The sequence below is a fragment of the Lutjanus erythropterus genome, chromosome 2 (assembly GCF_056507025.1).
Source record: "Lutjanus erythropterus isolate fLutEry1 chromosome 2, fLutEry1.hap2, whole genome shotgun sequence".
NCBI lineage: Eukaryota > Metazoa > Chordata > Actinopteri > Lutjaniformes > Lutjanidae > Lutjanus > Lutjanus erythropterus.
This window is the reverse complement of record NC_139318.1, coordinates 17,644,047-17,658,466: the sequence shown is the minus strand read 5'-3', so window position 1 is coordinate 17,658,466 and position 14,420 is coordinate 17,644,047. Positions and strand designations below refer to the sequence as shown.

General features: G+C 41.2%; 1 protein-coding gene across 4 annotated transcripts in view; it reads left to right on the top strand.

Moving 5' to 3' along the window:
• The window catches only part of plxna1b (plexin A1b), a 255,750-nt gene that overhangs the window by 196,881 nt on the left and 44,449 nt on the right, over positions 1-14,420 (top strand). For all 4 annotated transcript variants that reach the window (XM_084730314.1, XM_084730297.1, XM_084730306.1 and 1 more), the window contains exons 13-16: positions 3,130-3,281; positions 8,091-8,214; positions 8,331-8,467; positions 12,158-12,325. In XM_084730314.1, coding sequence (XP_084586440.1) covers positions 3,130-3,281; positions 8,091-8,214; positions 8,331-8,467; positions 12,158-12,325 — 581 coding nt within the window. The remainder of the gene's footprint in view (positions 1-3,129; positions 3,282-8,090; positions 8,215-8,330; positions 8,468-12,157; positions 12,326-14,420) is intronic.

Below are 14,420 nucleotides of genomic sequence, written 5' to 3'. Positions count from 1 at the left end.
AGAGAGATATTTGACTTCTATAAGGGTGGTTTCCTGTTAGACAAGGCTACTGTAGGTAATATACTTAGTACCTCATACAGCCTATCACTTGAATTTTAAGCTGGATGTCCGCCAATATAATTAACATCTTTCAATCACATTATTTTCCACTTGGTCACATGTAAGCATTTAGTGGCAAAGACTCATATTATTGCTGTCGTCACTCACTTCATTGCCTCCATCAGTTTGTTTGTGACTTTTTGTTTTCAAGAGGCTTTCATATCACAGATCAACTTCAGAAACCTCACGCCATGTTCATATCATCCCTCTCCATGTCCCCTGCTTCCCCCTTCTTCCTCCTCCTCCTTCTGCTCCTCTTGCTATAACTAGCAGATGCTATCTGTGCACTGCCGCTCAGCTGGCCACAATAGGCCTCACACAAAGCCTCCGACACAACGGGACAAGTCGGAGACGATGAGGAAAAAAAAGGGAGTTTGAATGGGTGTAGAGCTCTGCGACGGCGAGAGGAGAATAGAGCGAGTGTTTAGGCTGGTGGCTTTTATCAAAAAGAGGTTTTTGTTTGTGTTGTTTCGTTGTGGATGTAACAACTTGTGTGTGTGTCTGTGTGTGTTTGTGTTTTGATAAGCTAGTGCTTGTGGAGAAAAGAGAGATTTGATTATCATATCTGAAGATTCTGACTGGTGCACCACTGTGTGCCACTCACTCTTTTGTCTCCGGCACCAAATATATGCATTCAGCCACATTGAGCAAGAGACAGAGAGTGAATTAAAAAGACACACAAGTCCAGAGAGGAAGATGGGAAAGGGTGAGGAAGGGAGGAGGGATGTTCATCAGAAGCCTCGCTGCTGTAAGATAGAAAACACTCCTTAATTATATCACTGTGGCATTTCAGTTCTGGCCCGCATGACACTGGGCTTTGTTCCCATTGTGTGTTTCTGTTAGTAGTGTCCTGAACACCTGTGGCTTTTACCAGCCCGCCACCTTTTCCATAATGATGTTAGACTGGGGATCATTGTCAGCTACCAGGTGGAGAAATAGAATTGTAGAGAGCAGGGTGAGAGAGAGAGAGCGAGAGAGAGAGAGAGAGAGAGAGAGAGAGGGTCTAATTTATATGTGAGACAGTAGATACACTTATCGCAGTGTTTACCAAACTCAGGATTGGGACCCAAAATAGGTTGCGCACCCAGTTTCATAGGGTTGCCAACTGACAGAGCACAGGTCATACCATATTTCTTCAGACAGGGACAAGCAGTACAGAACAAAGCAGTTTTTAGCAACATCAGTCCTTCAATATAATTATATTCAACACAGAAAACAAGATCTTAAAAAGAAAAACACTCTTTCAATTACTGTGATGCACTTTTACAATGAAATACATATATTTCACAAAATCTGCCTACAAGTACTCCTGTAAGACTACAACATTGCTTTATTACAATTTGGATTTTGTACATTTTAAACTAACAAGATATAACAAATTAGTGTTAGTGTCATTAATCAATGAATTTTCGAATGCTGTTAGGTTGATTTTGCTATCTTTGGACAGGACCGGGCTAGTTGTTTCATTCTGTTTCCAGTCCGTGTGCCAAGCTAAGTTAACCATCTGCTCGGAGTAGCTTCATATTTACAGCATAGACATGAGAGGTTTTGAACTTCTTATCAAACTCACAGTAAGAAAGCGAATAAAGGTCTTCCTTAAAGTGTAAAAACTGTCCTCTTAACAAGTTTTGGCACCAGTGAACTCTGTAGCCCTTTCATAACCTGTTCTACACTCATATGGTGTTTTCTCTTTTTAAAGTTCAAACAAATTTGTTACTCTGAATGCCCAGTCACACTATTATTTATAACGGCAGAACTTTTGACCAGAATCAATTCATTTCGCTGGAACTGCTGGATTTGCCTACAGAGGCAATGTGAATTTACATGCGGCTTTGGCATGAAGTTTAACTGTGGCCAAATGTGACGAATGAATCAAATTGTCTTGACTGTGCTGACCTTTGATGCAACAAAGAGGCCCAGTGAGTCCAAAATGCGCTGTATGGTTTGCAGTCAGTTTTTTTTTTATAGTTTACTTTTTGTCCCCCTAGCAACCAGTGGGCCAGTAGTCTCTGCATCACCAAGGTTGCAGCACCACATGGTTTGAAAGGGCTCACAAATAATATTTGCTTTTTGTGTCTCTGGTGTGACCAGAGGTGTTGCTGCCTTTAGAGCTGGATATTAAAACTACAGATCATTGGTTCACCAGTAGTTTTGAAACACATGCTGTATGTGGTTTTTGGCACTTAGCCTCCTCTCTCCACATGTTTGTACAAGTCTGTATGGACTTTCATGCACCATCTGTTGACTCCATACAAAACTGAAAGTTATTTGTGCATTTTTATTTGTACGCAGTGTACTTTAGGCTTTATACTTGAAGGCTAATTTATGACTAAGTGTAATAACAGGAGCTTAATCACTGATCATCTTAGCCTTCCTTTGGCAAGCCAGGTCAAAGTGTGAGCTTGCCCACATCCCCACTCCACCATACCCAACCACCAACATCTCATCCCCTTCACCTTCCTCCCACCCTGCTGCGACAAATGACCCCACCCCCCACCCTCACCAGGTTCTAATCCAATTAGCTTTAGCCCTAATTATACTAGCAATGACTGATTACCAATGGGGCCATTGTCTGCATCGCAGGCTGGATGAATGGGACCGTGATTAGCGACTGGGCTAGCCTCCGGTAGCCATTAGCACCTCCGTACACCTTTCACAGACCTCTAGGGGAAAAAACTGGAGCAGAGGTCGCTGTGCGCAGTAATTGTGTTCAGTAGATTAATCGTCACAAGGTTAAATGAGAGATGTAAGCGGGCGCTTGATTGGGGGGAGAGGGGGTCCAGGTTAAGTGTGCGAGTTGGCAGGTTGTGAATGTTTGACTGAGTTGAGGTGGAGTTAATGGATCTGAGGTCATTTTTCATCAAACTTAATGAGGTAGTGAGTATCTGATTCATTCAGACTGGGAGATGATAGTAATGACTTAAGTAAACTGTCATTCATGCTGACATACAATATATGTTCTATGATTTACTGCTTTGGGTGAAAATCAATAGCTAACATATGTCCCCTCTTATGTGTTCTTCCCACCAGTTGTATCCAGAGACAGGGCCCAGGCAGGGAGGAACCATGCTGACCATCACCGGTGAGAACCTGGGGCTGCAGTTCAGAGACATCCAGAATGGAGTCCGCATCGGCAAGGTGGCCTGCAACCCTCAGGAGGACCAGTACATCAGTGCTGAGCAGTACGTTGACACGGTCTCTTCACGTCTTGACTCCTTCCACTCACTCTGAGACTCTCTACTTCCATTCTTGCCTTTGTCCAAAACTGGTGTGACACTGTGTTTACATGCACACTAATTTTACACTGTTATTCAAAATATGACACTATTCAGAATTCACATTCTGTTTGGATATTCCTAATTAGGCTGTATTCTGAATATAGTATTTTTTTTATTAAGTATGCTGAGTCTTTTTTTTTTTTGACCAACATTTTTTTTTTATTTTAGAACAGACAAGACATTACAAGCATACAAACAACAACAACAGTGCAGCACACACAGTGTTAAACAGAAACATAAATAGGTGACTAAGAAGTAGCAGTAGGAATGAAAACAAGAGGCAGACATTTTCTAACAAAATACAAATGGACCCTTTGATGGGCGGGCTCTTGCCTGCGAGCCATACATTTAACACCCCTGCTTTAATGGTTAGACGCAGCTGTATGTCTTTCAAGTCTTTCAAACTCTCGCTTGCAGACTCGCTATGCTACTATTGGTGTAAGTGCAGTGCAATCACTGAGCCTTTTATTCCACTAATAATTACAATAATTTTTGAATCAATGACTTCGGCCCGTTCTGAGAGAAATGTACTGACATTTGAAGCGGATGGTATATATCTGCCTAAGAACTCTTCCACAGATGAAAGCTGGTCATGTGAATGCTCCCTCTGATTAAATCATATTTTTGACTTTCTGGGAAATTCTGAATCCAGGCAGGGTGGAACTAGTATATTATATTATTGATTATTCTGAGAAAAATTGTGTAACAGCGGTCAACAGTCACAGCTCTGAGTTCTCTCATGACTGAACTCTTTGTTGTGACTCTAAACAGGTCACCTCAATTCAGTAATATTCTGTAGTGCTCATGTAAGTAATATCATGGGAATCATTAATTAGATTTCATTCATGCTGCCCAGAAAGATCGGAGGGCCTTCAGTGAAACTACCAGATGAATCACACTCTCCATTTCATGTTGAATTCATCCAGAGGCAGAGAAGACACAATGTAGGACGGGGAGGAAGAATTGGGGACGCTCGTCTCAGCTGGAGGTGTCCTCAATATTCTATTTCCAACTATGTAGCTGTCATTTGTACACAAATGCTCCATTTGCTGAGTTTTGCAGCACAGTCCCAGCAGATTTGTTTTTTCTTTCTGCCCCCTCACTAAAGAAGGAAACTAAGAAATGTGACTTTGATGGTTTGACAGTCAGAACAACAGAACGCTGTGCAGCTCTTGCCGGCGATGACAGGTGTCCCCAAAATGGGTTTAGAAAATACAACGGTGACATGTCAGGCTTGATGTATCATGTATACCCTCATATATTGTTGTATTCACACGGCGCATACTATTTTTACATTTGATTGTGCAGCTGTGATTCCGTGTTGTAACTTTTTCTTTACCACGTTCATTTTTCGATCACATTCAAAACCACCAAGATGTCGATGTTTAACCCTGTCAGGCCTGTAGCACTGCATTGGCCTGTTGCCATAGCACCCGCAGCAAGAGGAGGAGGTGGAGGAGGAGGAGGGCACGGCTGGCAGTGAGGCTGTCATGCTAATTAAAAGTGATGTTAGCCATACGGCACCATTAGTGGCCCGGTTGCTCTCGTCATTCCCGTGACCCCATCAGAGCTGTAGCACAGGAGACGGGGCAGGGTTACGGGACTGACAGCGCAGGTCAAAGGTCAGCTGGTGGAGAGATGGGGGAGAGAAGGAGTTGCGTTAACTGACACCGTTGGACAAAATGTAGACACATTGTTCTCACTCTTGCTGTCTGTTTCACACTGCCAGCACTTTTTAAAAGAATATTTTCATTGGAGTTTTCCAGTTAAAACAAACATTACATGATAATCTGATTGTCAGATGTGGCAGCAAATACAGCAAACCAAAGAGGCAATTAAATTTAAAAAAAACATAGCTCAACCCGAGTGTTGAACGGTGCATACAGTTTTTTTTTTACATCCCTGCCTTTCAGCAAGACAGTAACACATGATGTTGTATATAAAGCTAAAATGGAAAAGAATTTCACTTTCAAAACTTAAATTAGTGTCCTCAGTTCCCAAATGCTCACTTGAGTGTCGTTAAAAGAAAATGTGATGCATCACAGTGGTAAATATGCCCCTGTCCCAACTTTTTCGGAACATGTTACAGGCATCAAATTCAGAATGAGTGTATATTTACAAAAAAACATTTAGTTTTAACACTAAATATTATATCTTTGTGCTGTATTCAGTTGAATATAGGTCAAAAAGGTTTTGCATAATTGCATTCTGGTTATATTTACATTTTTTGCACAACATCCCATTTTTTTGGAATTGGAGTTGTAATTCAACCAAAAGTGAATATACAGATGTTACACTAATTACAATGTACAAAATTTATTTAAGATCACACTACACTTTTTAATCTTATTTGCCCAGCTCCCACACCAGTCACTGGCTTTATTGATTATTATCAACATTATTATTAACATTATTAACAACTCCCCCAGATACTTTCAAAAACTCCCAGCTTTCTTTAGTAATATATGTTAGCTTTCACAAAGCAACGCATGATGATACCTGCTTAATATACAGATTTATACTTTGTTTGTTCACATTTTTTCATCCTATAGCTATTGCTTGTTCGGCTTGCAAGAGAAACAAGTCTATTAGTGCATCACTCTTCTTTGTAATGATACTTTGTAATGAATAATGCACAACTTTGGCTCTGCATGCACTTGTACTTCACACATCCTGCGTACATTCCCTGTTTTTTGTGATTGTAGTGAAATTGAAATGCAAGAAAATACAGCTTTTCTGGCTCTTTGACTATTAGCAGGTTCGTCATTCAACTCAATAATTAAATATTTACGTTTGATTCCATGTTGAGAAAAGTAAATTATTGCCAATATGAAGAAAAAGTGAACCCGGTATCCCCTTTTTTTTATTGCCTTATTAGTAGTTTCTATGTGACAGTTTGGCATATGTTTAATTTTTTGCCATCACATTCCACCTCGGTAATTTGATTGAGGGAGGTATAATTCATAATGCTGTCACCTCTACAAATGTACCATGAACTTTCTGTCTTTCTAACCACGTAATAACAGCTCAATGTAGCCACCTGTCATCTGCGCAGTAATGATGCAAGTCAGAGCCGCAGCTCCTAACTGAGAGCTGTCCAGCATTTTAATCACGGCCGCTGTTGTGGTGTCAGACCTGGGGAATAAATGACAGGGAAAATAAAAAAACAATGGAAACACACACGCATTGGAATGTGCAATTCATTGTCGCCGCAGTGCTGCAGTTGCCATGGCCACCTGCAGGGAGGATGGAAGCAGGAGAGTTAATAACTCATCTCGGGGAAAGGAGGGAAGCTGAGGGAGATGTGTAGGATATGAGCTCGTTCAATTAATCAGCCTCTCCCGCTTTAACCCTCTCTTTCTCTTTCTTTCTCCTCCGTTCTCTGCCACTCATCTGCACTCTCGCCCTTTCTCTCTGTCTCATCCGTTCACTCTGGCTAATTAACAGTCAAGTGTGTCTCCAGTGGGTGAAACATGAAGTAAGAGCGTGCGTGCGTGCGTGCGTGCGTGCGTGCGTGCGTGCGTGCGTGCGTGCATGTGCGTGCGTGCATGTGCGTGCGTGCACGTCTGCATGTTCTCCCTGTGGGCTACACTGCCACCCCCCCACCCCCACCTCTCACTCAATCATTTCTTCAGTGGATTTTGATTTGGCCAGCCAGCACCCAAGGCCAAGTGCAGGATGCTTATGGTTGGACAGTATGCACCGATGCAGACACAAAACTCCACCCTGTCCTAGCACTGCAGATTCCCACTAATAGAACATTTGGTCTGTTTTTTTGTTATTTTTATGAATAAGGCTTCAGAAACAGTTTATTCCAAACAATAGGAGTTTTTTCCTGACCTGTACAGCGCAGAGGAAACTTGTCACACCATCATCTGTTCTGTGCTGTTTCTTCCTCTGTCTTTCTATCACTTGGTCCTTGTTTGGTCAAGAAACAAATGAATTTTAGTGCAGGCCCTCGGGGTTCAGCAGTAAGGATTGCCCACATACTTGGGACAAGTAAAATGCCATGTTGTGCGAATATGTTTAGCAACTCTCTTACCCAATTGGGCAAGTCTTAAAAACGAACTAAACCAATGTACTATTAATTGATTAACTGTTCAAGTAATTTTTCTTGCAAAAATGACAGAAATTGTTGTTTTCCATTTCAAATATGGCCAGTTCTAGCTTTTCTCCATTTATTGTTATATTTAACTCAAAATCTTTGGGTTTTGGCCTGACAAACAACAAAAATTATTAATCCCCTTTCGGGGAAATTCACCTTTTTCCACTCCATTGTCAGTTATTTAACACATGTGTAGGCCTATATACCAGCTTGTGGGAGAGGTGGTAGAGTGATGGGTACCCCGAGCAGTGCCTTGCTCAAGGGCACACCACCAGTGCCCAGGAAGTGAACTGGCACCTCTCCATGCTACCAGTCAACTCAGACATTTTTGGTCTGAGCTGGGTTTGAACTGGCCACCCACCAGACCCCAAGCCAAATCCTTATAGACTGAGTTAGTGCTGCCCCGGGAGGAGAAATAATATATGACAATCAGCTTTAGTCTTTGTTGTTATTCGATAACTGCAAATGAAAAACACAGTTTGTACAGGGGCAAGTAAAAATTGACACTAGCGAGTAGATTTCTGACAGACTTGCAAAAACACTTTAATGTTGAATCCTGCAGTGGCCCTGGAACTCATCTCTTCACCTCTTTGTTTCCCCTTTTTCAGGATTGTGTGTCGGCTGAATGATGCTACAGGTTACAGGGTGCAGGAGGCTCAGGTAGAAGTGTGTGTCAGGGACTGCATTCACCAGGATTACAAAGCAGTGTCCACCAAGGCCTTTACTTTTGTGGTAAGTGTGTTTTAAGAAAAAGTATTTAGGATGTTTTTAATGCTGTATATGAAATCTCCTTTGAAGTCCAGGAGCTGTGATTGATCCACCTATCCTCCGCTTATGTCCCTCCTTAGTCTCCATACTTTACCCGTGTCCATCCCACTACTGGGCCACTGTCTGGAGGAACAAGGATCACCATTGAAGGCAGTCATCTCAATGCAGGCAGTGCTGTGTCCGTGAAGATAGGACTGCACCCCTGCCGCTTCGAAAGGCAAGTGAATCCAAATATCCTGAAACATCTACAGTTTGTTTTGTTAGCTCATAGTTGATGACAATTCCACTGATTAAGAACACTGTACAGAATTATTTAAATTAACTGTAAAACTGAAGGTATTACAGTAGCACACATTCTTTCATGCAAAAAGTTTGATAATAGCAGTGGAGCTGGCAGTCAAGACACAACCAGCCAAGAGCAGCTGCTGTCATACTGTGTCCACACTGGAATCAAAGAGAGTCTGTTGGAGCCTTGACAGTCACTAGACCAACATTCATGGTCCTTTTGTTAAAGTTTCTGTGTGGTACCTGTGTTGTAGCTGAGCTAATGTTGGCAGCTAGAGAGGCTGAGAGGCTATCTGGAGTGTCTGTACGTGTCTGTGGGGTGATGTCAGTACATAGCCTCAGCCCTGCTTTTATCATGGGATCATCAGTCGAGGTAAAGAATGCAGTCTGATGGTGCCTCTACAGCCTTGAAAAGCACAAGTCCAAACCACTGAGCCAAAATGTTAAAATACTGAGTAGATAGATTGCAGAAAATAGCGTGAACTCCTGTTTACACCCAAGGGGGGCTGGAGAGCATTAACTTTCTTTCAGTCTTTTGAGCCATTTCCAACCCATGAAATCATAATTTTTATACACTTCTTAAGACATGTCAGCATTGATTGATGCGTTTCATCACAATACAATAATATAATTTAATCTACGGCTTAAAATTCATGTTAAAGTCTGTAATACCTTTTAATGTTACTGTGACTCTGAAGTTTTCTTTTTAAGAACATTCATAATGCATCATGACAACACCCCATCAATCTTTTGCTTCTGCCATCTTAACCTTTTCTTCAATGTTTAATTATTATATTTATCACCTGTTTTTTTTAAAAAAATCACCTTTTTTCCTGGGTCTGAAAAATGCAGCTGGAAAGCGGCTGACCTGCAGTACTGTAATTCACAGCAATTGTGAGAATGACAGTGTAGCTTTTCCTGGGGGAAGCTGATGTCGTTGTTCAGTTGTGCTGTGAATGACTTAAGTGCATGGCCCACGTTTTGTTAAGAGATATGACTATAATTTGGCAGGAATGATATGGTGTTGCCAGTAGTTGGTAACTCACATTTTTTCTGCTTTGAGCTCGTGTTTGAAATACGTAATTTTTCTTCTATCTTCTTTTTTTTTTAAATAGTTTTTAGAATAATCTACCACCGTTATCTTCTGTTGTCACTCATTCTGTGAGAGAGAGCCAGGATTTCAAGAAGAGGAGACAAAGATCCAATTTGATATGACTCTAATTCCTCCAGCCAAGAACTCTATTGTTTCTTTGAGTTCCTTCCTGGCAAAGTGACAGCAAACTGAGCTCTGGACTAAAACCACTCATCTGTGGTGTCTGGCAGATGGCAGAGAGAAGAAACCTCACAGAAAAGAAGGTTAACTAAAACAAGCACCTATATGTACTGACAGGAATTTCCAGGCAAATGTTTGCACTCCTCTTATACAGTTTTCAATACAGCACTTCTTGTTTCTCTTCTTAGTGAAATTTCTCTCTAATACTGGTGTTTTTATTACAGTGCTTCCTTCCTTTCAGGCAACAAGTGACAGGTTAAACTAATGAGCTTGGACCTATCAAGTTCTTTTTATATCATATCAAAAGAAAAAGTAAAGGCCAATTTAAAGCTCTGTAGCACATCCCGAGAAAGGTGAACATAATAGTCTTGGCCTTTCATTCACTGAGCAGCAATAACCTTTATGGCCAAAGTAATGAACTGGTTGAGTCCATCTCTTTAATGTGTCTTTGTATTCAGTGAGCCCTCCGCTTTAATCAAAGCCTATTTACCCCAAGTCACTCATCCTCTTATCTCCCTCTGCAACCCCTTTTCTTTCCCTCTTCATTCTTTCTGTCTGTATCCCCTCTTGGCTTTCTTTTGTGTGGCCGCAACCTTGTCAGAAATACGTACGCGGGCACCACAGGCGCCCTCGAAAGCGACAGTGTTGTGAATACGGTTGCCATGGAAACGCAGCACTAGTGGAATGTGGAAAAGCCGGTGTTTTTTTTTTAATTTTTTTTTTATATTGTCCTTCATTTTTTTTCCTTCTATCTTCATCCCCTCTTCAGTCCCCTCTCAGTCTGAGAAATTGCCTCCCGGTAGACAGTGGGGATGTGTCCGACAAAGATGTTTTTTGCTTTTCTTTCGCCCGTTTTTTCGCGCTAAACCCAACCCAACCTCAACCCCATCTAGCAGCCCTGGGATATCGCCACCAAAATAGGTTTTTCTCTCTTTCATTTTATCCATCATCTTCCGTCTTTTCTGTGGATTCCACTTCCACTGCAGATAACGGGGGAGGATTTGTGTGCGGATCAGCTTGTTCTACTCATGTTCAAAATTTCACACTGAGCCACCTGCCATCATGCCCGCACAAACGCACACACTTTGCACACTGTAGGATGTTAGCAGACGACAAGTGACACAAAACACATACTTACACAGTGTTAATCTTCTACCTGCACACCGTATTTCTATGCAGATGTATAGATCTCCACCTGCTTGACACTGACTTCTCGTGAGCTGTACATGGGCACAAACACACACGTGCCGTCTCACTGGTTGCCATCCTCCCACCGCTCGGCCAGCAGTGCCCCCCCCCCTTGACACAGGGAGGGGACAGTGCAATGAGCCACTGGAGTGGAGCGCAAAGTTTCTGGCAGCAGCACAAAGTTTCCCAGCAGGTCACAGCTGGCTGCCTGTCTGCTAGGGAGGGAGTTACATCACACAGAGAGACGACCAGCCTGATCTGCCACTTCAGATCTGTCAGCCAGAGAAAGCGCAGGAGGGAAGGAGAGACAGACACAGAGAGAAAGACAGACAGACAGACAGAGAAAGAAAGAGCTTTGAAGTACAGCACTCTGTGATTCGTGCTGATGAAACCACAGCCGGACAGACTGAAAGATGTCGGCCTTGTGGATGGGCGACTATGTCACCATTATGTGTGTGTGCGCCTGCTTTTTTGTAGCATCTGATAAATAATTTATGAGTTATTTAAAGGATAAAGTAGGATTTTTTTTTTCAAGTGCACTCAATTCAGTTTTTATTCTGTGTGTCTATCTCAGAGCCTGTCGGAGAGTCAGCTCCCAAATACTCCAAATCCCCCTCAAGACCTTCTGGTATAGGTCTACTTTAAAGGTCCAGTGTGTAAGATTTAAGGGGATCTATTGGCAGAATATGGAAGACATTTAATATAATATTCATACGTTTGTTTTCATTAGTGTATTATCATCTGAAAATAAGAGTCTTTGTGTTCTAGTTACCTTAGAATGAGCTGTTTAAAACTCACAAAAATTCAGAAACATTTCACTTATTTTCCAACAGGATGAGCGAGAGGAATTGAATTGAATTGACAACATAATGATGTCAGATGCACGCCCGTCTACTAAGCATCCAATTGCAAGTATAGGGAGACACGGCTCATGTGATGATGACAGGATGATGTCATGTATAGTTCTTTAGTGACCTCCCACAATTACAATGTGAAACCAAAAGTAACCAGATCAAATGTATGCACTATAACCGAAATGCGAAACATGGTTCAGACTTTCAGGTGTGAAAAAGACCATTAGTGACCTTTGTATGTAACGTCCCTCTTTTTCTTGTTCTCTTGCCTATCCATCTGTCCATCTATCATCTCCTGCTCTTCCAGGCGGAGCAACAAGGAGATAGTTTGTGTGACCCCGGCAGGACAAGCCCCGGGCACCACTCCGGTCATGGTGGACATCAACTCTGCTGAGCTGAGGAACCCAGAGGTCAAGTTCAACTACACAGATGATCCCACCATCCTCAAGATCGAGCCTGACTGGAGTATTGCCAGGTGAGGAGGCAATCAGACGATATTTCCCTCGGCTAGTCGGGGTGCAGCAAAGATCAATGTTTTGTATGAACTTGGAGGATTTTCTGCGTCGCTTAGAAGCTTACAGCTGTCACTAAAATAAGACTGTGTGATTTATTTAAGTCTTTGTTTGTGTATTTGACATGGATAGTGCACATTAATAAACATTGCTGTAAATGTGCCAGAGTTAGCTGAGAGGCTATTTTTCATCTGTAGTCCCTGGACAGATGGTACAAAGTCAACCTAAAAAACAGAATAGAGAATTGAAATTACAAAGTTATTCATGATTTATAAGTGCAAAAAAAAATAAAACAAAATAAAATAGAATATTAATGGTAACAGAAGCATCATTCAGGACTCCCTTATACCACATTGTCTATGTAAAACATGCAACACGGGCTCATAAAACAAATAAAATGATTAATGTTACTAGAAACATGGACAAAATCAAGTTTGTGCTGCATTGTTAGACATTAACTAAAACATGCAAATCAGAAGCTTTCATTCCCAATATTGCCTATATTGTTGCACGTTAACACTGAAAATGATTTACACTGATAAAGACAGAGGAAAGGTTTGAAAACTGTGCAATATTGGCATAAATTGCTACATTTTTTATAGTTCTGCTGCACCATATAAATAGCAAACTCCATCAGCTATCATTGTATGATACATCAGTATATCATATGATTATTTTATTATCTATAATTTACATCAACACAGTTTTTGATCTACAATTCTGCTTGATGTACATCTGTAGAACAGATACAAATGCATCAATACATTATTTATCTCCTGGTGGTGCTTGTGCCATACATTAATGCCTTTTTCAAGCAGCATAGCCAACTAAGATGAAATATGAACTCTATGTAAAAGGTGATAAATGTATTATTCTGCTAGCATACTCCCCAGTTCGGGTCTGAAAGAAAAAAACTAAACATTCCTCTCTCTGTTTTCATACTTGTCTTGCTTTTCAAAGGCATATTATTTATTCTGTTTATCTTTATGTTTCAAAAGTAAATCTTTGAGAGCAGGAAAAGCAGTAAAGGAGGCTCCTGAAGCAGTGCACCGCTAGTTGATGAGCTGCAGCAGCAGAGATGTATCTTTAAATATTACTTGACTTATTGAAATGAGACTACATAGCCACAGGAAGATTTCCTGTGCAAACACAAGCTGTGTTGTGCAGCAAAAAAAAAGAAAAAGCTTGAAGCTTCCAAGTGCTAATGGGCTCACTAGCATGACCTAGAAACTCCTCTACTCCTCAGCTCAGAAATGAAGTCAGCACTCACACAGACATACACATACAAACACACACTGTTGACTGTCTCATTTACTTCAAAGTATAGTTCGAGGAACATGTCATATGTTATTTCCTGAGTTTTTACGCTATGTTTTTTCTGTTGCATTTACTTAAAATTCTCAGATACAAGCTGGTATGCAAATTACGAATGGATTCCAAAAAGTAGCTGAACAAAAAGCTAAATTAGTTTGCACAAGTTGCATGTCACAGTCACAACACTGTTCTCCTTCAGTTAAACTTTAAAGAAACTACACATCCTGCATATATTTCACATTAAAGGCCTGGAAAGAGGTGAAATCACTGTATGCTCTCTGAACCCCAGTGAATAAAAGTCATATAGCACATCATTTGAAGTTGGCCCCTCCTCCCCAACTCAACCAATGAGAGAGGTAGACAGCAAATGAAGTAAGGGGCCAGTGTTAACAAAAACAAAGTAATGAATCAGATAAATAAAACATTATTTTCTGTGTGTGGTATGTGTATAGAACTCTTTCTGCAGCTCTCACAGACAGAGAGCAGAGAAAAGCAATGTAACTGTTGGTAGCTACATTTTTCCAATCTCGGAACCTGTAACCCTGAAGCCCAACAATGTCCCGTGCACAGCACAACATGAGAAAATGAGAATAAACAGGCAGAGGGCTGGGTCTGTGCAGATACAGACACCACCATACACTTCTAGTGGGTCATAAGTGATGATTTAGAGGGATTATGTTTATGTTGAGATTATATTTTTTTGTTGAGTCTATACATTGTTCTTATTTTTAGGAAAACACTGCA